General features: G+C 39.8%; 2 protein-coding genes across 3 annotated transcripts; both read left to right on the top strand.

Annotated features, from left to right (window-relative positions):
• Positions 1 to 9,339: 9,339 nt before the first annotated feature.
• On the top strand, positions 9,340 to 12,870 carry LOC122994054 (leucine rich adaptor protein 1-like). Its single transcript, XM_044368591.1, has 3 exons — positions 9,340 to 9,958; positions 10,553 to 10,737; positions 11,766 to 12,870. Exons 1-3 carry the CDS (start codon positions 9,755 to 9,757, stop codon positions 12,301 to 12,303), a joined length of 927 nt encoding a protein of 308 aa, XP_044224526.1. The 5' UTR covers positions 9,340 to 9,754; the 3' UTR covers positions 12,304 to 12,870.
• A 575-nt stretch (positions 12,871 to 13,445) lies between these two features.
• On the top strand, positions 13,446 to 22,303 carry pgap6 (post-glycosylphosphatidylinositol attachment to proteins 6). Of its 2 annotated transcripts, none has more exons than XM_044368903.1 (13): positions 13,446 to 13,602; positions 14,663 to 14,846; positions 15,077 to 15,278; positions 15,927 to 16,054; positions 16,161 to 16,429; positions 16,556 to 16,902; positions 17,042 to 17,138; positions 17,868 to 17,982; positions 19,039 to 19,178; positions 19,337 to 19,515; positions 19,699 to 19,845; positions 19,959 to 20,075; positions 20,230 to 22,303. In XM_044368903.1, the coding sequence occupies exons 1-13, from the start codon at positions 13,539 to 13,541 to the stop codon at positions 20,545 to 20,547; spliced, it is 2,307 nt and encodes a 768-aa protein (XP_044224838.1). In that variant the 5' UTR covers positions 13,446 to 13,538; the 3' UTR covers positions 20,548 to 22,303. The 2 variants fall into 2 exon arrangements, with proteins under 2 accessions (XP_044224838.1, XP_044224837.1); XM_044368902.1 differs by having other exon boundaries at positions 19,036 to 19,178.
• The last annotated feature ends 144 nt before the right edge of the window (positions 22,304 to 22,447 follow it).

Here is a 22,447-nt window from a genome sequence, read left to right as displayed (position 1 = left end):
TGTTGATAGGTGGATTGTGTGAACTTTGGAAAGAGCTAGGCTAGCTGTTTCCCCATTTGCTGTCTTTATGCTAAGCTAAGCTAACCGGGAGCAGGCTGTCACATTATATTTACCATACAGCTATGAGAGTAGTATCGATATTTTCATTTAAGAGAGTGAATAAGCATTCCCAAAATGCTGAATGTCCCCTTTAAGTCTAGTGACTTTGAAGGCCATATATTGTAGCATATTATTCACATCATCCCAGTCCTTTAACTCATGTGGAATAGATTATTAAATGTAGAATATTTACAGCCCTAGGGGTGTGCCCGAATCCAAATACGTTATTATCAGAGAGCACAAAAAAAAAACATGTCCAGTACCAGCATGCAGGTCGGTACATCGCTATCTCAGTCTCTCTCCTCTGCTCTGCAGTTACGTCTATCAGCAGGTCTCAATAAGGGGAGTCAAATCCACCTGCTACATGACGCACATTTCCTAATTAGAACATCACTCCCGAGTCGGGGGTGTCCCCCAGAGATAAAGCTGAGCTACTGACACACACAAAGTGCTCCCAAGGGACTCTCCATAACCTGTTGTTCCAGTTCTTCTTTCCACAAAATTAGGTTTTAAAAAATAGGCAATTATTCATGAACACTTATTGTAACACTTTCATTTTCTAAAATTAAAAGCGTAATAAAAACAAAAACAGGATTTTTAAGCCTTTCTCCACTTTTATTCAAATACAAATACAAATAATTTTGTTGTCTCAACAAATATAGATACAAATACAAACATTGGACCCTCTGCACATCCCTATACAGCCCAAAGTTGGCTGCCTGAACTAGCAACAAGCATCTGCATTTGTTAGGTTTCTCTACTCATTTACTCAGGTCGTTTCAACCTTAGGTTCAATTACATTGTAGTTCTGCAGACTGTCAATTTTTACCCACTGATAAAGGGACATTTTGTGTGTACAGAAGACACAGGCAGGAAAAAAAGTTTTGGTTTTTGTGAAGGATGGATGGTGGCACCGACAATCTCATCACCTCATACATCTGGAATTGTGAAAGACTGATTAGATGTTAGATGTGCTGTTTTCTTTCCTGTTACAGACATACAATCAGCTGACAGCTGTACTTTTTGTATATTGGAGTACAGCCACTGTTGAAAAAACTCTTCAGAGATTTTGACAACAAAGTTAAAAGATTTTGAGGACAAAAACTCACTAATGTGAGAATAAAGTTGTAATTTATTCATTATTTGTTATTTTGCTGCTCCTCATCATTGTGTCGTCACACAATATCATGTGAAATGTGTTTGTTTTGTTTTTAGGGAGTGAGGAAATATTTAATGTACAAATTTACTGAGCTGTTTAAATGTGCCTAGTCTGATTAGGAAAAAGTGTACAGCCATTGCCCCCCCAGCCCCCCACCCCGATCTCCATACCTCCTTTGCTGTGCTATATAAAGGTCACACAGGTTTGCAAATGACACAGTTCAACTGCGTAAATTGCCAGTCTGAGAACTGAGATCACTATGTGTTTTGCAGTGTTTCTGCTGGTCTGCACCGTCTCCACAGATCAGCCTATTGCATAGCAACAGCCCTGTGTGCATGACATCCGTGCTGTGCTGAGAGAGATGACCGCCTCACTGGCTGAACAGAGGAGGGAGATCAAGCACTTACTGGAACAGAATCAAGGCACAATAGTGCATCAAGTGGGGAGAGAGGTAATATTCCGTTAATTAGGAATCACTGCTTTTTTACAGGAGGTTTTTATATAAGGCCATGGCAGTTCATTCTATAAACAGGTTGTGCCTGTTGCACAAATGTGCAAAAATATCCATTAAAACTGAAGGTGCAAAAATAAAACACACATTTAGTTCATCTGTTTTTCAGCACAAGAAGCTAAGTTGAGAGAACTGGAATTGCCAAAGGCTGATGTGGACTGAAGAAAGAACTACAAGGTATCATTGCATTCCTGCCTCCTAAAAGCACACTCATACTGTATATAATTTCATTGTATACACACGCCTACCACTTCAAGTTCTGTGTAGCTGCACACCTACAGCCCTCACATGCTACAGGTGCTGTGTTGGTCAAGAATAATCAATATGTACAATAGTTATTGGCATATGAGTTTCAGCTGTGCCATTTTGGGAGTACTGAGCACTGATAGTGCTAACCTGCTTCTGGAGGTTGGAGATGTCGTGTTTTTTTGTCTATGGATCCACTCAGTGATGAAAATCACCCTGAATCTTCAGCGGTCATCTGCTGGTCACCATGTTAGAGAGAAATAATCCCTCTACTTTATAGCTACATGACAGTTGTTGGTTGTGGTCAGTTTTACACATTTTCTAACAAGAAGTCTCGAAACCTCTACCTCGATATGAAGTACAGTTGGCTCACAATAAGAATGCTTTAAAATACTTGGAAAGCACTCTGAGAAAGCACTTCCACCAAGGCTGCACAATGTTTCTTTATGTCATTTTATTTTTGTATTTACCGTACTGAAACCAGAGTGTCACAGTCTGATAGTGTACAAATTTGGAATCAAATTTCCATGTAAGAAACAGATTCAGAGTCACAAAGGGGAAAAAAGGCTGCAGACATACTTTAAAAGAGACAAACTTTTGACTCAACATTAATTGATTCAAATGAATACAGTTATCCTGTCTTTACTATCTGATTCTCTGAATTAACTTTTCAACCTTGTTTTTTCATCTCTTTTTTATTATTAGCATTTGGAAAAAAAAACACTTTTCTTCAATGCATTATCATTATTGTTTGAAAATAAAATATCCTTCCCTTACTGAAAATTAATTGGATTTTTTTTTCAGAAAAATCAATGTTTTTGCTCACCTTATTCAGGTAATTGAGGTAAAAGACAGTCGGGTTTTGGCAAGTCATGACTGGGCTGATGTGAGATCCTCAAAATCACAATTCTGTCAATACATACAATTCATACTATCAGTAATATTGTATCTACTATGGTTAAATTTGTATTTTACAACATTCAGGCAGTTTCTAGCATGTGTAGTACACCATGAAAGAATGGAGAGGTCTGATATATCCCAAAATGTCACAATATGACATCAACACTTCAAATAACTTAATTAAACACAATATAATGTAGAGAAAACAGTGGAAAATGTTAGATAGTTTAGCAGGTGGCTTTTGGAAGTGTCTCATTAAACATAATGTCTTTACCCTCATAGTCCCTGTGGAAATCCATCATTACACATGTCATGTGTCAAGCAATGTGAAATCCACTAAGTAGTCAAGATTGCAGAATTAAGAAAGATACAAGAGGAAGTGGCATGTACAAGACTGGAGAGGAATTTTTTCAAAATTCATTACTTAAGAATTTCTGATGTCATGTGGTGTAGGCATAAATTCCAGGTTTTTGTGCTTGAAAATTTCACTATTGGTCAAATGATTCAGATGTGTTTGTGTGTACACTGACGAGATGAGCAATATCTAAATAAACACCAGAAATAGGCCTGCACCAGGAAAGACCTTCTTCCAGAATCACCATAATTCTTTCACATGGTGCAACTTGCAGCAATTTAAAGAGATTTCTTTTTTTTCATCTAAGGAAGGATAGGACTTAAAGGGGTTTAAACATCTCTTCTTTTTTGCACAGGGTTCTTCAGCTCTTCCTAACCCGGGGCGATGGAGACGCCAGAGTGATGCCTGGCCGTTCTCCTGGGCTCCGGGAGGAAAATCCTGTTTAACGTCTCCACAATAACATTCCCTGGGGTTATTTATTCAGGAATGTTAATGTGCTTAGAATCTACTGGCCCCCGTGGCCTCTGACACAGGCTCCTTTGGGTTTTCCTATCAAGCATTCGATCAGGCTCAGCGCAAGCCCTCTGGTGCCGCTGCCATCTGTTGTAGCAACAAAGATTGATGCAGCAGGAATCTATTGATGACCCTTGCAGTCTCAGAGAGCAGGCTGGTGCATGGTGACGCAATCTTTTTGTGCAAAACACCAGCCTTAGTGCATCTCTGTTTATGTTTTGCCTTAATCTGACATTGGGATATGCACTTTGGAAGCTAATGTATTTCAATGAAATTCATGGAGTTTTTAGTATGACTCTCACTGTAAATAGTGTATTACTTCCCAGCTCCAGGATTTGTGCTTTATGTCATGGTTTGAATAAACACAACACAATTACAGGATGTAAATGGGCCTCTCCATACATACGAGATCCATTACTTTTCACACTCATTTAATCTCTCTGTAGGTTCCTAAATGGAAACAGATGCACAGAGCAGCATGATCCCCTCACTAAAAATTCATGAGCAGCAGGAGTTCTCTCTTAATTTTGAGCCTTTTTAAAAAAAAAAATTCTTAAATATGTCTGGTAGGTCCTGAAAGTCATCTGTGATGGTGTATGAGGTGAGTTCTGCACTGTGATTTCTGAGATTTCTTCTCTACTTCATGTTTGACATGTGATGATTTCCACACTTGAAAGCTTATTTTTCTTTAGAAACTTGAACGAACCATTGAGTGTTTTCTGGCCTAGTTGTGCATTAAATGTCAAGGGGTCCGTGCCCTCCCTGATTGGCTTTGTTTGCATGTGAGGACCTTCTACAGACCATGTGAACCTGGAGGATTTCCTGGCCGAGTGGCCTCATTTGTAATGCTGTTTTTCCTGACTCTAAACTCAGTGCCTGTAAACACACACACACACACACCACTCTTCAAGCTTATTCACTGGGGAATTAGGCTACACCACGAGGATGTTAAAATATCTATCCCTCTTTTTCAGTCAGCAATTTCTCTATGTGTAAAAGACTTCAGGATAAAAATGCAGTCTACATCACTGGATGTGGTTTCATGCTGGTTTTTCTGCTCTTCACATGTTTCAGGTGGTTTGGCAAAAATTTAGGGCAACTCCCCTAATAACCCAAACATCCTCTTTATGATTCATAGTAAATCACACTTAATTGCACTAACAGATGCAGTAAAAATCTTATCTCCTCATAATGGCAGCCTTTCAATGACATCCACATTCTGACCATTTTTTAATGTTTGTTTAAGTTTATGATTTCCCTAAAACTGGAAGTCAGAGGCCCTGACTCATAAAAAACATAATTCTCTCACTGTGCAACATTTTTATGATTAGCCTTTACCTCATGTAACGTTGACCTCAGGGTCATTCTGAGCTGCCCAGAAAACACTTGCTCATACTTGCTCGTAATGTGGTACAGCCTCCCCCCGGGGGGTCGCAGTAACCTGACTATTATTTTTTTTATCCACTTCTCACTCCAACTTCCCACTCACTCTTTCATACCAAGGAAATTACAAGTTGTGTTGTTGTGTCACATATGATAAATTTGCTTTCAATATTATGTTTCACCCTGATGAAATCATGGAACTTGTGCAGTCAAGCATATTTGTCCTAAAAAATCATACAATTTAATGGCTGAGACTCTCCTGTAAAACTGCAAACAACATATTGTTTCTTAAGCAGATGAGATGACCTCAGAGTGTTGACTTAGGCTCAGTTTTCAGGGACAGCTTCATTGGTGAAACCTGATCTATACTCTTAAGAAAACAGACCTAATGAATGTAATCCCAAAGGTGTAAGAATCAGGCTTGATGATTCAAACCTTGAGAATATCATCAAACACCTGTACACCTAAATGTTGAATGTCTGCTGCCATCTGCAGGCCTTTTTAGACATAACAAGCATTTTGAATCTGGCCGGCAGATTCTCCAAATCACATCTATTCACAGATCACGTCAAAGCTGTAAGTTATGACCAAAGTCAGAGAGTGGCAGGCTGAGCAGATGTCGTCTCTTCCACAAAGACTTTTCTGTGTCTTCCGACTGTGTCACAGATAGCTAATGTGGAGGGAATATCAATGCTTCATATTTTCATTGGAAGAAAAGGAAAATCAATTCAAAGCTTTTAAACTATGCATATTATTGGTTGTAACCCTCCAGCAATTAACTGGTTCAGATCTGTTTATGTGAACAAACATCTATAATGATCGTAAACCAAATTTATTTTATCCTTCCAAAGGTTGTTACTCAATTTGTGTTCATGCCTTTGCTTCTTCGTTTCTTCTTATTTAAGAGTTTAGTTGTTGAGTTGACAGTTCAGTTGTAGACAGATTTTAGCTCAAAATGTAACAAACAAGAGATTTTTGTCAATAATGATGCTGTAACTAGAATATCGTCATGCCATTTGTGAAAAATGATTTAAGACACATTCTTAAGTTTACTACTTTAACTTGCCTATCTGATGCCAGATATTCATTATTTTTATAGGCAAACTATGTGTGAAATATCTCAACTTTTACATCAGTATGGGTGAAAAGTGCTTTAAGGGGTCAGAAAAAATTAAATCTGAACATCTGCTGAGGATTATGTCATATAAAAAGCTCCAGAACCGCTCCTGAATTGACTTTGCAGTGAGATTGTTTTGTCAAAACTTATATTTTAATTATTCCTGTAAATGAGACATTGCTATTCCTGGCACATTCATGTAATGTAATTAAAAGACCAATGACAGCTACACTCTTCTTTCTGTTTAAAAAAATCTTTTCCAACTTTCATTTCGTTCAGATACAGAATTTGCATCTGGACAATAACCACAACAATTACTAGTAGGATTTCTATTTGAAATGTGAAGAAAGAAAGAGCATTTTAGTGTATATGTTTTTTTTGTTTTAGCAAAATCCTGCCCCATATACATCCACTCTTCACCTAAGAATTGCCTGCTGTGACTACAGTGTTGAATTAGTGGCTACAGAGCAGCTCCAGTGACAGCAGAGGATTCTGTTCCATTGCTGAGATTTAAGAGTAAAGGTGACTGAATTTTATAAGCCTCTAAACTGTGGAGCACCCTGCAGGGGAGTTGGGGCTATGGGCTCGTAAAATTTTCATCTTATGAATCACAGGTGTGAGATCATGAATCCTACTGTGCTTTGGGGAGTTTTTTTGCTACTTTTATTGCTGTCAGCCACAAATGCATTTCTCAATGTGTGCATGACTGTGTGACACTCATGTTAATGGCATGTTCATTACACAATGACGTGTGTTAATTAGATCCTCTATAAAACAGCTGGCAACATTGGAGCTTACTTTTTCTCTGATGAAGTTACTTGGTTGTTAACAGATTGTGCTTGTTTCCTTACACATCTATGATGGATGCAGCAGTGTTTGTCTCCCTCTACAGTGACAATTAGTAAAACCACCCTGAAAGTCTTTTCCCCTCTGTTAAAAAGTTCTTTCCACTCTTGGATTTTTTTCACCTTGCCAATATTCTTGAACTCATTCCTCTCAGCTTAGTTTTCTGTAAACTGGTGAAGCATCATAAACCTATTCACCATCATGCTTTCAACAAACCGCTTTACATTTTCTCAGAACGCCACTGCTTCATCATTGTGTGATTACACACTCCTTACACAAAGCACTTGATGTATAACTTTACAAACTAGTCTTAAGCTCAATCATGAGGAAGCATGAAGTCTCCTTTGCGGTTGCCCTGGTTTTAAAAGGCATCAATATGGGGCAAGACGACAGGCGAATAAAAATAAATCGTCTATTTGAGTGTGTGGCAGATGCTGGCTTCCTCCTTGTTTGGCCCATCTGTGTCTAAAAGTAGGCTGTGCAACTGTACAGACCTGCTTCTTCTACTCAGTCTCTTTGGAAAGACTTTAGAACTTCCAGTCTGCACGGTACAAATTTAACATATTATGTGGTAAAAGGCAGGGAAATTCCTTTACTAATATTTTGGACACTGTGTATATTGCACCATGCATGTAGCCAGCATCTGCATCTCCAAAACTTTGTAGTTTCAATCTTGTAATATATATGTACCTGGCAGTGGGTTAGTATCTCTGGCTCAGCCCTCTGTGGTTCTCCTGCTACCTCTCTTCTACCTAGTTTTTCAGTTACTATTGTTGACTGTGCCTCCTCATCTGCAACTCTGTCTCGTGGTGTGCCACAAGGTTCTGTTCTGGGTCCTATTCTGTTTGTACATGCATGGGCAGATAATGAGGGTTTTAAGTGTATATCTTATCAATGCCAATGCAAATTATTTTCAATAATACATTTCTTTTAACCCTCAAAACATGATAGATTGTCTATTTTACATGACGTGACATTTTTTAAATGCTTTTAAAATTTGGATGGCTGATGATTTCCGACAGCTAAATGCCAATGAAAGAGGTCCGTATTGGACCAGCATGTGAAGTGTTGGATTCATTCCTGCTTTTTCCAGTTGAGAAGTATTGATAAATATAGGCTTTTTGTGTCTTAAGCTGAGATGAAGACAATTATTCACGTTTGATTTCATCCCCTCTAGAATCTTGTGCTACCCTAACGTGCCTTAGCAAGACATCCCTGGATTGTTTACAAGTGGTCCAGAACACTGCTGCGAAACTTTTGGACCAAAAGGATCTCTTGTAACTCTGTTCTTGATCATTTTACATTGGCAATTCAAGATTCTTATGGTTAACACTCAGCCACCTTCCCACAATATAGATATATTGCAGCCTCATGTCACCAATACGTCCCTGAGGTCTTTGATTAGGGTTTGCTGGCAGACTGTACCTTTGAATTCGTGGCTCCCAAACTCTGAAACAGTATCCTGTTGAACTCTTGTCTCTTGTTGATCTACTGTACGATCACTGTGTTTATAATTGTCTTTGTTTCTTATTTACCTCATTTTATTTAATAATACCATATTATTGTAATTTATGTCTCTCTTTTGTCTTTATTGTGAATCACTTTGTGGCATCTGATCTAGAGAGTGCCATATAAATACATTTTACTTACTTGCTTGACTTCCTAACAATGTAAAGAGCAACTTAGTGTTGGTTTTGATACACAATTATACTGCATTACATGCATTTAGGTTGTGTGGACATGCATTTGACATTGTATCTATTTAGATGGATCTTACACCAGGTTGCACAGTGCTATCCCTGAGTACATTTTAAAATATGAGTTCATCTTAGGGATAGATTTATACACTTTGTAAAGTTTAGACTGTGCATAATCAATAACCTACATTAAATTTATATACCTACACCTACAGTATATGCCTACTAGCTTTAGTTATATTTTGATACATAATAATCATAAATATATTTATCCTACAGTACCAGTACTTAGACATGCTGCCTGTGTTAGACTGTGTAGGAACATTCTCGTTTGTTATTTCATGTTGTGCAATCAAGGTTTAATTTGCTACTAATGGTTAGACCAACATACAATGTTGTGATTAGAGTCTAATCAAAGTAATAAAGACAGTCAATCATCATCTGATCATATTTGTGCGCTCATTACATCGCAAACAGAAGCTCTGTGAGCACAGGTGGTGCCTACTGAAGCTTCTCCATGTGACCGCTGCTATGAAACTCCCACCATTGTTTGAGGACTAAACAAAGAGCATTTCCACTTTCCAGCATCATGCTCCGGGCCACATACCAGCAATACTTCTGTAGAGTGAATGGTGACAGCAGGACAGATGGTTTGCTCGTTTCCATTTCCAGCGTTTTCACGGCTCGTTCTGCGCTTCTGTGGCAACTTTGTCATTCATGATCATGGTTTATTGTGGAGAGTTCGTGAATATAACGAGGGGACTCTGTTGTGTTGTTGCCGACACGCGTGGGAGATTTATGGATGTGTGATTTTACTTGCTGGGGGGTCCGATTGCTCAGAGTGGAAGTTGGAAAGGTGAGGTGACTTTACGCACAAGCTCTTCTCCATCAGATCATAACACCTGGAAGTAAAAGACTACTCGGTGAGATGGCGGAGGAAATTCTCAACGATTCATTACCAGATTTGAAAGAGCTGGAAAATAAAGTTGGGAGGAAAACACCGGAAAGTCTTCTGGTTTGGATGAGGGACTGCGGTGATTGTTGGAGCTCTGATGTGGGCGAGAGGGGCGACCACAGCTCTGCCTTCAGCGACAGCTTCTCTGACAAAATAAGCAACTTAAAACAAGAGATGGTAAAGATTTCCATTGTCTTCTCTGTAATGAACTCTCATAGATACAACATATTTAAGCATGTTTTCAATGAACATCATAATCATCATCCCTTCTGTTCTGACTCAGCATGTGCGCCATGAGCCATGCCAATGCTATAACTTACACAACTAATTTCAGCAATCACTGTTTTTCTTTCATCTGTATGAACAGTTCTTTTCTGAACCACTTCACCAGCTCATTTTTATTTCTCATAACAGACACTGTCACCCACCTCCCAACCACACCTCTCAGCTGCCTTCTCTCTCTCATTCACTTACATTCATTTCACACATTCTGACTGGATTCCTCTGCTCATTCTCCTCCACCTCGGATCCTCCCTCATTCCTCTCAATTCTCTCGCTCTTTTCTTGTGCTTCATGTATTGTAGTCAAATGAGCACAAAAACAGGGGAAGCACAAGCAGGGTGAGTTCTCTCAAGGGGTCCCCTGAGAGATGTTTACTGCAAGGGGCCAAGAATTCATAGTATACACACGTACACCTGCAAGGACACTCACACACACACAGCTGTTTCCTTACAGTTATCTAGCCTATAACTTCCCATCCTGTTCCTGCAGAGGTGGCTGCGTTCTGCTGATGTGAGGATTCTGCGCCAGCTGGTGGCTGTGCACGAGGGTATCGAGGCCATGCGTTGGCTGATGGAGGAGCGGGGCGCCTTAGCCAGCCGTGGCAGCAGCTTGACAGGAAGTCTGAGCAGCCTGGTAACTCTGGAAGAGCCCGGGGCCTCAATGTCCCCCTGGAGGTAGAGTGTACAGTTTGCCGGGTGTATTAATTGGAAATTTGCACTTATTTTTTATGAAAAGTAATATCTGATATTATGCATTGCTTCAAATAAAGTAATTTTGCCCTACCCTCAGGCAAAATATTGTAGTGGAGTTAAGGTGAGTCGTCACTATCACAAGAGGCACTTGTGTATAAAAGACCCATAAACTTAACGTTTATTCTACTCTTAACCAAAATAGCTTAATCTCAAATTAAGAATCACTTGATGTATTCGTCAGTGTTCCCAATAATATTGGACTGTGTTTTAAAGCATATACATTTTTTTACTCTTTGTAGGTGTCTTATGAAGTGATGTGAGATTACACAGGCCAGCAGTCAGCTAAAACTCTAGCAGAACTTGATCTGAGGATTTCCTAAAATCTCTGCTGCAAATCTCCACAAAGTAAATCTTTCCAGCTTTTTTTTGTGGTTTGTGTTTGCCTTTCATACAGGTCTGATCTGTTATTTGCACACACATCAGAGAAAAGAAGCTTACACCTGTATTTACAAGCCCTACACTTGGCCAGATTCATCTCTTTTCATGCAGTGTAGTTGTGTACAATTAACTCAATTAGCTGACACTGTAACCTGTCAAACCTGAAACAAAAACAACTGAATTTCTTTCTTGGCTCTGGTCTCATGACTATGCGCGGCATTCACTTTCGCAGAGGAAGATATATCTTCAGTTAAATATCCACTCCCTTGAAATAGTTAGAGCCAGCAAGTGGATGCCGGTGGGGCTGAACAAAGCAAAGCAGCAGCAGCAAAGAAGGTGATGGAGATCAGGAAATACAATGATGGTGCAATGAGCAGCAGCAGCACTGGCAGAGTAGAGGAAGAGCTGGGCATTTCTGACAGCTTAAACAGACGGTCAAATTGAAAGAGTGTGTTGGATAGGCATTGCAGAGAGTGGAGCATGTCATGTGTAGTTTTAGCTCTGGCTCGCAGGCTTGGGTTTAGGGCTCAGGCTCCACATTTAGCTGAATATTCTTGCTATTACTCTTACAGGGAAAGCCCAAGTCCAACCTGCCTTTATGACTTGGCTGAAACCACTGGTGAGGAATCAGCAGATCACCCACCACACACTGGCGATGGCAAAAGCTACTTTGACATGCTCTGCCCAGAATCAACTGAGGCAAGACCTCCGAGTCCTTCCAACTCCAAATGTGAAGTCAGTTGTTCCACACAGGCATCATCTACTCCTGCCAACAGTTTGGTTAGCGCCAATTTACCAAAGTCACAACCACAGGACTCAGATGCAGCTCCATCACAGGACATCAAAGTTGGTGCTGACCCCATCAGAAGAGCTCTGCAGAGATCTTGCAAGGTTGCAAGAAGAGATGTAAAAGTGGGTACTGGTAGTTTTGCCCTCATTCAACAGTCAGCAAAGACACAGACAGAGCACCAAACTCAGGGGAGTCTCAGAGCCTCTCAGAACAATATGATGGAAGAAGACAAGAGCACCCCTGATAGAGAGAACGTTTTGCTGGGGTATGATGCTCAGTGGTGCTGGGTGGAGTCACAGGACGATGTGACATTTTTATGATCTTCTATTAGCACAATCGAAATGTATTATTCTTAGTTTGAAGCAATTTCCTTTCAATGATTAACTGCCAATAATGCAGTGGGATTTAAAATGCACTTTGACATTCAGTGTATCTCATTAGAATAGGATGCTTAAAGCTTACTGTGTCACTGTTAGACTACTCTGTCACTCATTTTTATTTAGGATGTACACTGTTGTATCATGTACTTTCATTTTGTCTGTGTATTTTAAGAGTTACAAAAGAAATCACAAATATTAAAGCACTCTTTGAAAAGATATTTAGAAATACAATGATAAATATTTTACGTACTAGAACGAGAATTTTAGAGATGTTGATTATGAATTTAAAGATTTTTTAAATCAGTGGGTCTTTCCTTTCTTTTTTAATCTTATTTCATGGAATAAAAAAAAAATCTCACTTATTGTCCAATGTCCTTGAAATCTTTAGTTTAGGGTCCATAGGGCCACAAAACAACAATAGACCAGTGAGGATTTCCAAGATGATGCCATTGATCTGTTATTGCAAATTATTATGTAATAATGCGCTTAATATATATTTTTTTTATAATAAACAAGACAAAATAAGTCTTTTTTGATATTCTTGCTTGTGTCTTACTCAAACAGCAGGAAAGTGTGAAGGTGTTGAACGAATGTGTTTATGTCATAGACTGTATGGTTTATGTATATGTGCCCTTAAATTTGGGACATTTAGAGATAGTGAAACAAGTTATAACCATGACAACTTTATCCATGGTGAAATATATACAGTCTATGGTGAAAAAGGAGTTTCAGTGCTGTGGTGTTGCAAAGCATGCTGCGAAGGACCGGTGTTGTCTTCACTGTCTCTCCCAGGATTGTACTTTTGTGTACTCACGTTATAATTTGGATGCGCGCATTGTGCGTGGCCTAATATATGTTCTACGTAATCTACTTTTCTCTTTTATGCTTTCCTTTATTTACAAAAGTATGTCGCAGGTGTCGGTTTAATGAAATTTTTACGTCGCCCCTCTTAAAATCACAAATTATAAAGGAAAATACCAATTCGTAGCGCTGTAGGTTTGTGGATTTTAATATTTCCGACAGACCGAAAGTTAGCACATGACGCCTCTCGTGACGTCATGTATTTACATAGCAATCAGGAAGCGTTCTGTACGTAAAATGATTTCCTCCTAGCGATAGAGAGATTACAGGTGGATGAAGGACGATGTGATGGTTCAGACGGTCGGAAAGGAAACATGGAGTTATATTTTATACGTGGTCTCCTTTTCGTCGCCCTGACAGCTACGACATTTGGAGACGGTAAGTGTTTCCAGCAAAAGGAACAAAGTCAGAGGAAACTGGCATTAGCATGGTTGCTAACTATCACGGCTCCCAGGCTTAACTGAACTATTGCTCAATCTGCGATATCAAAACACTTACGTGAAGGTAATTTAAGAGATTTTGTTCATCAGCCCTGCGTTGACAGCTCGATATAAGTATCTTTACAGTTTATATCATTCACTATGCTGCTAACTTTGAACTTTGACTTTTACAAAGTCGGTAGACTGTTTCTGCTGGTCATTCAGTAAAGTTTAACCTTTAATATGTGTGATAATACTTCTTTTGTCTTCCGGTTTACTTAGTGTGTAACTGTCAGTTTTCCTATGTGCTTTTGAATGTCTTCACCTCTCTGGCTGAATTTCTCCATTATGTTATTCATTTTGTCAGATAATATATTTTTAACAATTATTGTTCCATGTTTCTGCTTCACTTTTATCACATGTTACAAATACAATGTATGAACAGCATTTCATAGAAATGTCAACTTTTTCCACATTAACATCCAGAGAAACAAAACAATCAAAAATAGAATTTAACTAGGGCTGAACAATTAATCTAAATTTTATTGAAATACTGCAATTTGCATGAGGCGCAATATTTGTTAAAGGCAACATGTGTGTCAAAATATCATTTTACATGAAATATTGCGGTGCTGCAGAGATGTCCTGCCTACACATCATATGCTACAGACTTAAAAAAACATCTTTGTTTGGTACACATCCCTGCAAAAATCACACCATAATCATTTTAATATGTTTTTAAATGAAAATGAGAGTAATGATGTAAAAATGACCATTCCCTCTAATATAACAAATCATATCGCAATTGCAATATCAGTCAAAATAATCGCAATTAGATATTTTTTCACAATATTTCAGCTCTACATTTAACCTTTACCCATTTAATCCCAGGATAACACTAGATGCACCCTACACAATTTATATTAATGTCTACCATATGAATATTAATGAATTAGTTGTCATGTGGATTTAATTGCCACCGGTGCATTTTCATACAATGAAGAATGTATGCCCTACAGATGGACAGGTGACGTTTGTATCTGAGCTCTCGTCCAAACCAGCTCAGAAGTTGTCAAAATATGGTTGGTTCGGCAACGTGAGGCTGCAGAGGTTTCATATACCAGAGGAGACTGCAATCGCTCGCTGGCTGTTCTCTGTGACCAAGGGCCATAAATTTAACTGTGGGCAGCACAACGTCACCATGTAAGATACTGACTGCTTCTTTTCTTCCTACTTTTTAAAATCTTTATCCTCTTTTACTCAGTTGATTTGAAGCCTTTGTTCAGTAAAATCAAACTTCCTCATCTCTGTCTTCGTGTCGTGTGGATCCTTTGCTCAATCTTCTGCCAGTAATCCTTCTTTCTTTCTTTGAAATGTCTTTGAATCACCTGTTAAGCTCTCTCTCTCTCTCTCTCTCTCTCTCTCTTCTGTAGCCATATTCGATGGGGTGCCCCTCCAGTTATAAATCCCATAGGGTCTGTGTTTCCCAATGCAACACTATGGAGCCCTTGTCTATCTCTGACCTTACCGGTGACATCACACAGCTCCACGACATTTAACCTCTCCAATCCTGCGTCTGGTGATTGGTACGTTGGTGCCCACTTGCCTGAAGATGATGGCCGCATAGAGCAGAAGGTTTGTACAGAGCTGCATACATGCTGCTTGTTGTTGTTGTTCTGAATCTCGATTTTCAAACTGTCATTCTGTCATGCAGCTCTGACATATTCTTATAAAAGCTGTTCACACTCTGCCTTTAAAAATCACTGTAGTTTTTACAAAAAGTATTTTGAGGAAAGATTTTTTTGTGGCTTATTGGTGGCAAATTTGCACATAACTTTGTGTTTGTGCTTGTCCATCATATTGTTTTGCATTGAAAGGAAAATACAGTGTCAGCATTCTTGTCATGCTCTAGCCGTGCATTTCTCTTTTACCCTAAACCTGTTCCACCAGAGCGACAGGCAGGCTCACAGTAAAGTAACTAAACCACATTCTTTGGCTTCTTTTTTTTTCTTGGCTTCTGTTCATTTCACAGAAGTGGTCTTATGTACCTACTTTGAAAGACAGTTTCTATTTACATATGATCTTGTTGTCTATATTTGTATTTTTTTGTGTGTGTGCATTAGTTGCCAGTTGTTTTTTTCTTTCCTCTCACTTATTACTTACAATTAGCTTGTCGGTTTCTGTATGAAAGGTGCTATACAAATAATGTTTTATTGATTAAAGAGAACTGTGCACCAAAACAGATATATATGCTTATTTTTTTTGTCTATCTTTGTTTGTCAGGGCTTTCCGTCCTGCTCCTACTTCTTCCAGCCTCAGTTATCAATCAGGAGAGCAGTGGACACACCCATTTTACAGCAGGGCACGTTCCTCCAGCAGACCGCAGCCCCTGACAAACCTGCTCGCCTTAAGTAAGGAGTGTCTATGTGTGCAACATGATCTCACCCTTTCTGTTGCTGTCCTATATAATGAATTCTTATCAATACAGCTAATACGTTTGTGTCTGTGCGTGCTTAGGTTGCATGTTCCAGAGTTTGCCTCGTCTCTCTCCGTTTCTGTGGCTGACTGTTCGTCAGGGGAGGGAGGGGCGGACGCTGGAAACTGCTCGCTGGTCCTCAGGCTTGGCTCCACCTCTCTGCAGGAGGGCCCAGTAACAGTGAACTGCTCAGGGATCAGCTGCTCTGCGGCTCTCTCTAGCCCTCCTTGGGACACGTGGCTACGAGTTGTCGTGGAAAGCGGCCAAGATAACCGCACTGTGACCTTTAGTATTGTCTCAAACTACACAGGTGATCAAAGAAACAATGATAACATACACACACACACCTAAAACACAAGCTTTCATATATTGTATATCTGTTCCAATCCTGTAGCTGTATAATTTTATTTTCTGCGTTTGTATGTGTCTGCTTCAGTGGGATGCAAGCCAAAAAGTGTGGGCCTTACAGCAGACGATGACATCAACAAGCTCCGTGGCAACAGCAGCTATACCAACGCAACATCGGCAGCTAACAGCTCAGCGGTTACAGGGGCAGTTGCCTTTAGCAACGAGTCGGCATCACTGTTATCACCCTTGCTGGCGTCGGCATGTGTGTGGAGCATCCCCGTGCTCTACGAGGAAGTGGATGTTCTGTCTCTCCGATTCACCCCAGTCAACGGACCCAACGTCAGCGTCACAGATACACACCCCACGCTGCTCACCTACCCCCTGCACGCACAAGCCACCGGTGGTACACTCAACCTACAGCTCACACTCAACAGTGTGAGTACCACCGAATCACCACACACACACGCACACATGCAGTATTCTCGTTCAACTTTTTTAGATTCGGGAGCAGCGTGTGTTTGTGCAGTCTTACTTTAATGCATGCGTGTGTGTGTGTGTGTGTTTGTTTGTGTAGACTAATGTAACCATGGGAAACAGCAGCAGCGTGGTGGCTTGTCTCTCTCCCTGGGCTCCAGTCCTCGAACTCAACCAGTCCCAGCCGTGTCGCACAGGTAGCGCAGACTGACGGAAAGATTTACTCACTTTCACATTGAAGAATTAATGCGTGAACACATGAAAGTAACTGCTGTTTCTAAATGAATCAGGCAACACCAACAGATACAGATAGTATTGCAGTCGGTCAAGTCACCTAAAAAGGCTGTAAAATTGAACATGACTGTAGAATTAATCATAAAAACACATTAGAGATCTGCTGATCACGTACTACTCAAGTTCCTGCTGAGATTCACTTATTTGTTTATTTTGTGTGTGTCCTTAAACTTCAATAAAACAAGCTTTGTGAGTTCGACAGATAAAAATCCATCAACATTTTTGGAGGTGTTTCTCTACCTTCTACCAAGTGCATTCTGGGATAGGTTCCCTCTCTGCTATGACTCAGTAATTGTCACAGGGAAATACAGAACCAGTCAAAAGTTTGGATCACACACTTTCTTATTCAAGTGAATGGAAATAGGTGTCATTTTGGAGTAGTTCTTAGTATGAAGACATAAAAATATATATAAAATTGTGATTGATATATAAAGAAATTTTGCTTGCAGTTTTACACATTAGATCTCTCTCTCGTACCAGATGCACATGGATCTCTTTTGTACATAACTGATTGCATCTAATTTATAGATTGACTGGACAAGCAGGAAACTTGACTTTACACTGGGGGCTCTCATCGTGTGTGTGTGTGTGTGTGTGTGTGTGTGTGTGCGTGTACATGTGTGTTTCTGCAGCTTTGTTCGGAGGATACGGTGTTAATGTGAATGCCAGTGTTCCTAAAGCTGTGGTCAGGCTGCCTTTCCCTCAGTCAACAACATGGTACCTCACTCTACAGCTCATATGCAACAGGTAATAAACAAATACTGCATTTGCTTTATCTAAAAAAAAATGTGTTCTAATATTTCTGAATATTTTCTGCACCTGTTATTTATGATATATTATCCCTGTGCATCATCCTCCACATAGGAATGACAATACTTTCAACAGGTAATGGATGTTTGTGAAATACACACATATGTAACTTAATGCACATTTTTACACCATGTATGCTTGCCAGTTGACATTTCTACTTTTTTTTTTTAGTTTCCCTGTTCTCTGCTTGTACACATACACACCACATGACATGTTTTATGTTATGCTACATGTTATACACACTCATGTGTACTTATAGCATGATTCATATTTAGAAATCTATTGTATATTTAAAGTGCCAATCAATTTGTTTGTCTGTATACTGTAAATTTAAGTCAGCCAACTCATGTGGAGTACATTATTATTTAAATGTAGAATATGTACAGCATTAGTGTTTGGCGTCTAGACTCTGACCTCGATGCTCCCCACAAGGAAACATTGATCTGGCACAGCAGGGAGAGGGGGAAGCGACAATACTAACTCCCCCCCCCCCTTGGGGAAGATAGACTGAGAGCCAACAGGTGTATCCTGGGGTGGAGGTGGGGCTTTTGAAACGCTGTATGAACAGCAGTGGCAACAGCATAGCTTGTGTGAGCGGTGCGACAGCAAGCATGCAGCAAAAGTGTGAGCAGTGCACTGACGACTTAAGTATTAAAGAGTGTGTTGGATGTATGTTACAGTGAGGGGAGTGTGGTATGTGAGTGGAGCGGCAACTCAAGTTGGGCTGCCTGAACTAGCTCGCAGGCGTTGCTTCATTTAGTCTGTGTGTTAACTAATTTGGGGCTGACAGTTTTTTACAGTAAAGGACGGGGAATTAAAGTGTTAATAAATAGACAGTTCAGAGATGATATTCACAATAAGTCTTGATTTTTATAAACATGAAAGTGATCATATTTGATTAGACTATGGGTTTGATGAGATTTCTCTTGTTTTGTGTGTGTGTGTGTGTGTGTTTTTTTTAATATGTAAATGTCTGTGTGTTTCTTGCAGCAGTGACTGTGGTAATCTGTCAGTGGTGTCTGTGGTCCCAGAGGTTTTCATCAGTGCCTGTGTAGAGGACTGTGGGACATACGGCGAATGTAGACTACTGAGATCCTACAGCTACCTGTACGCCGCCTGTGTCTGCAAGGCTGGTACGACACACACAAACACACATCCCTGCCCCATCACTGCAACCTGTCTTTAACTTAGCTTCAAATAAGATATGTTATCAACAGTATCCTTTGATGTCATTTATCATGAATTTATTAATAAATTCGGTGTCCTTGTGTGTGTGTGTGTGTGTGTGCAGGCTGGAGTGGTTGGGGCTGCACTGATGATTCGACAGCTCAGTCATACAGTCGCCAGCTGACGGCCACTCTGCTGCTCACACTCAGTAACCTGTTCTTCCTGCCTGCCATCGTGGTGGCTGTCAGACGCTGCTACATCATCGAGGCCTCCGTCTACCTCTTCACAATGTTCTTCTCCACGGTAACTGACAAAAACACACACACACACACACACACACACACACACACACTTGTGATTGCACTCATAGAATGACATTGACAGTATTCCTCAACTTTTGGTTTTGTGTATGTGTGTGTATGTGTGTGTGTGTGTGTGTGTGTGTGTGTGTGTGTGTGTGTGTGTGCGTGTGTTTTGTATTTGTAGTTCTATCATGCATGTGACCAGCCGGGTGTAGCCGTAATGTGTATAATGGACTATGATACCCTCCAATACTGTGACTTCCTGGGGTCAATCTGTTCCATCTGGGTAACCATCCTATGCATGGCTCGCATCAGAGACACATTTAAATATGTAAGTAACTGACTATTGCCTATTTTTCTGTTATACTGTTCTCACTGTTTATGTAACATATATTTATTGTTTCTTTCTCTCTACTTTGTGTGTGTGTGTGTGTGTGTGTATAGACTCTGTTCATGATTGGGGCTTTGCTGATAGCCATGTCAATGCAGCTGGACCGCAAAGGCCTGTGGAACCTGCTGGGCCCCATCCTCTGTGCCATACTGCTCATGGTTACTTCCTGGGTAAGAGATCCACCACATTCTTACAGGGTTCTGTTAAACCTGCCGAAGGTTAAATCTGGGCAGTCGCACAAGGCAGAAAACTTAAGACTGATAATAAAAAATCAACTTGCTGTTGCTGAGTTGCTGAGTGTATCTGGTTCTTTTTTGTTTACAGGTGTACCGAGGGGTGCGGCGACGACATTGCTACCCACCTTCATGGAAACGATGGGTCCTCTACCTAATCCCCGGAGCGCTCTGCGCTCTGATCGGGGTATGTTTGTACATTTTCGCCGAGACAGAGGACAACTACTACTACACACATTCGCTGTGGCACATCCTGGTGGCCAGCTGCGTTGTGTTCCTGCTGCCGCCGAAGGAGAAGAACAGGGAGGCGCTCGGCTGGACCAGGGGCTGGAGCTGGAGCTGGAGACCCCGGGTTTGTGGATACACGCTCTGTCAGAGCAGCAAGGATGAACTCTACACCGTCACATAGTGAGACATGAGACGCTGTAAAGAAGCAAAGTGACTAGGCGTCGATTGTTAGACAGCTGTATAAGTGCTACAAACATTCACAGAAAGTACAAAGACATACATAAAGCACAGGGTGTCTGCTGGTGCTGACAAAAATTACAATATCTTCAAGACTCTCTTGGAATTTTCTAAATGTCCTAAATAAAGCATTTAAAATCAAATTTAGATGTATTGTTAATGCCTGCTGCAGACTTATATTCTCATAGGCCTACAGTTTTCATATTCACATTCACTTCAGGTTTGAAGCTGTTCTTATGTTTGGTCAAAAATGGAAAAAAAACAAAACAAAACTTTGCAGACATCCTGAAATACACACACACACACACACACACACACACACACACACACACACACAAAAATCCCAAACCGAACCCGCTGAAACCTCCAAGGTGGTCCACTGCACCAGCTTACCAGCAGACCACCTGACCTTTGACCTCATGACCAGGAGTTTGTACATATTGTATATGTACATATTTTACTAGCATAGTAAATGAATGTTCAGAATATTTATAAAGAATAGCACTTTGTGGAACTCTTTTAAATCTTTATATCCAGTCTATCGCTAAGTCTACTGATAAAGTACTTTACATTTATAATAGATGTAAACACTCCTGATTCTTGTATCCTCAAATGACACAATCCCAACTCAAGGTCCACTTTCTATCTTTTTCCGGAGCTTTCAGCTGTATTACATGGTCTCTGTCATTTTTTTTTTTTTTAAATCTTCAAAATAGTTATAGCTAAATAGCAGAACACTGAATAAGAACAATCAAAATGTCTAATATAAATTGTTTAAAACAAGTAAACTATTCTGTTACCAAAGTTTTCTCATCACATTTATCATATTTTTTTCCATCATGTCATCTTCAACCTCTTACATTTCAAATGTAATGTCAAGGCTTTTAGTCAAGTGTGCATGCAAACAAATGAAAGTGCAGTGGTTTGGGATACAGGGTGCCTCCTTACTCCTTAAAAAAATCCACATCTTTAAGTACTGTACATGGCAGGAAGTTGTGTTCATGTACAGATTTACATGCATCTTGTGTTGAAAATTAATGACTCCTTCCTTGTCTTTTGTGTCCTCATCTTCTATGTTTGTGTCCCCACTCTAAAACCGTACCAGTCCTTACTTTTTACCAAGAGTAACTCTAAAGCACTTTTATGACTCCACTATGTAATGTACATAGCCAATATGTGTATGAATGGGCACTTGATGAATGTATATTCAGATTAATGTGTCCAGTGCCTCCTCTTTCCTGTATCTTTTGGTGAATGAGTGTATTCTATGAGTCTGTGTGTGTGTGTTTTGTTTCTTGCACCAGTAAAGCTATTCCATATTTTGTTTTATGTAAGACAATTTATGTGCATAAGTTTATCTGTTTAAGTGTCCCATATTATTATAGTTTTCTTCAGATTTTCTTATTGTGAATTTGCACAGGTTCAAATTGAACTTTTCTGATTGTTGCACTTGCTTAGCCTTCCTTAAATTAAGTATTGTTTTTCTTGTGTGTGTGTATATGTGTGTGAGAGAGAGAGTGTGAATCATATTATTTTGTTGTCACAACAAACCCTTATTATGTGTAAGTATGAGGAAATGTAATGTTTGATGTAAAACAGGATTTTACTTCACTGTACTGGACAGTTACTCTTCAGTCTGTTAAAAACCCAAACAGCATTTAGCCTACCAAAAATAAATCTCTTGTTTAAAGACAGTTTAATTTTTTTTATTGCTCATTATGTGGATGCAGTCTCGTTCTGTTTTTCTTTCCTCAGGCACAAACATTCTCACACACACACACACACACTCACACCGAGCGGATGGGGAATGGAGAGAAGAGGATTATCATAATCCTCAGAAATAC

Source organism: Thunnus albacares, chromosome 12, assembly GCF_914725855.1.
Source record: "Thunnus albacares chromosome 12, fThuAlb1.1, whole genome shotgun sequence".
In the NCBI taxonomy this organism is placed as follows: domain Eukaryota; kingdom Metazoa; phylum Chordata; class Actinopteri; order Scombriformes; family Scombridae; genus Thunnus; species Thunnus albacares.
This window is presented reverse-complemented; position numbering and strand designations above follow the sequence as displayed.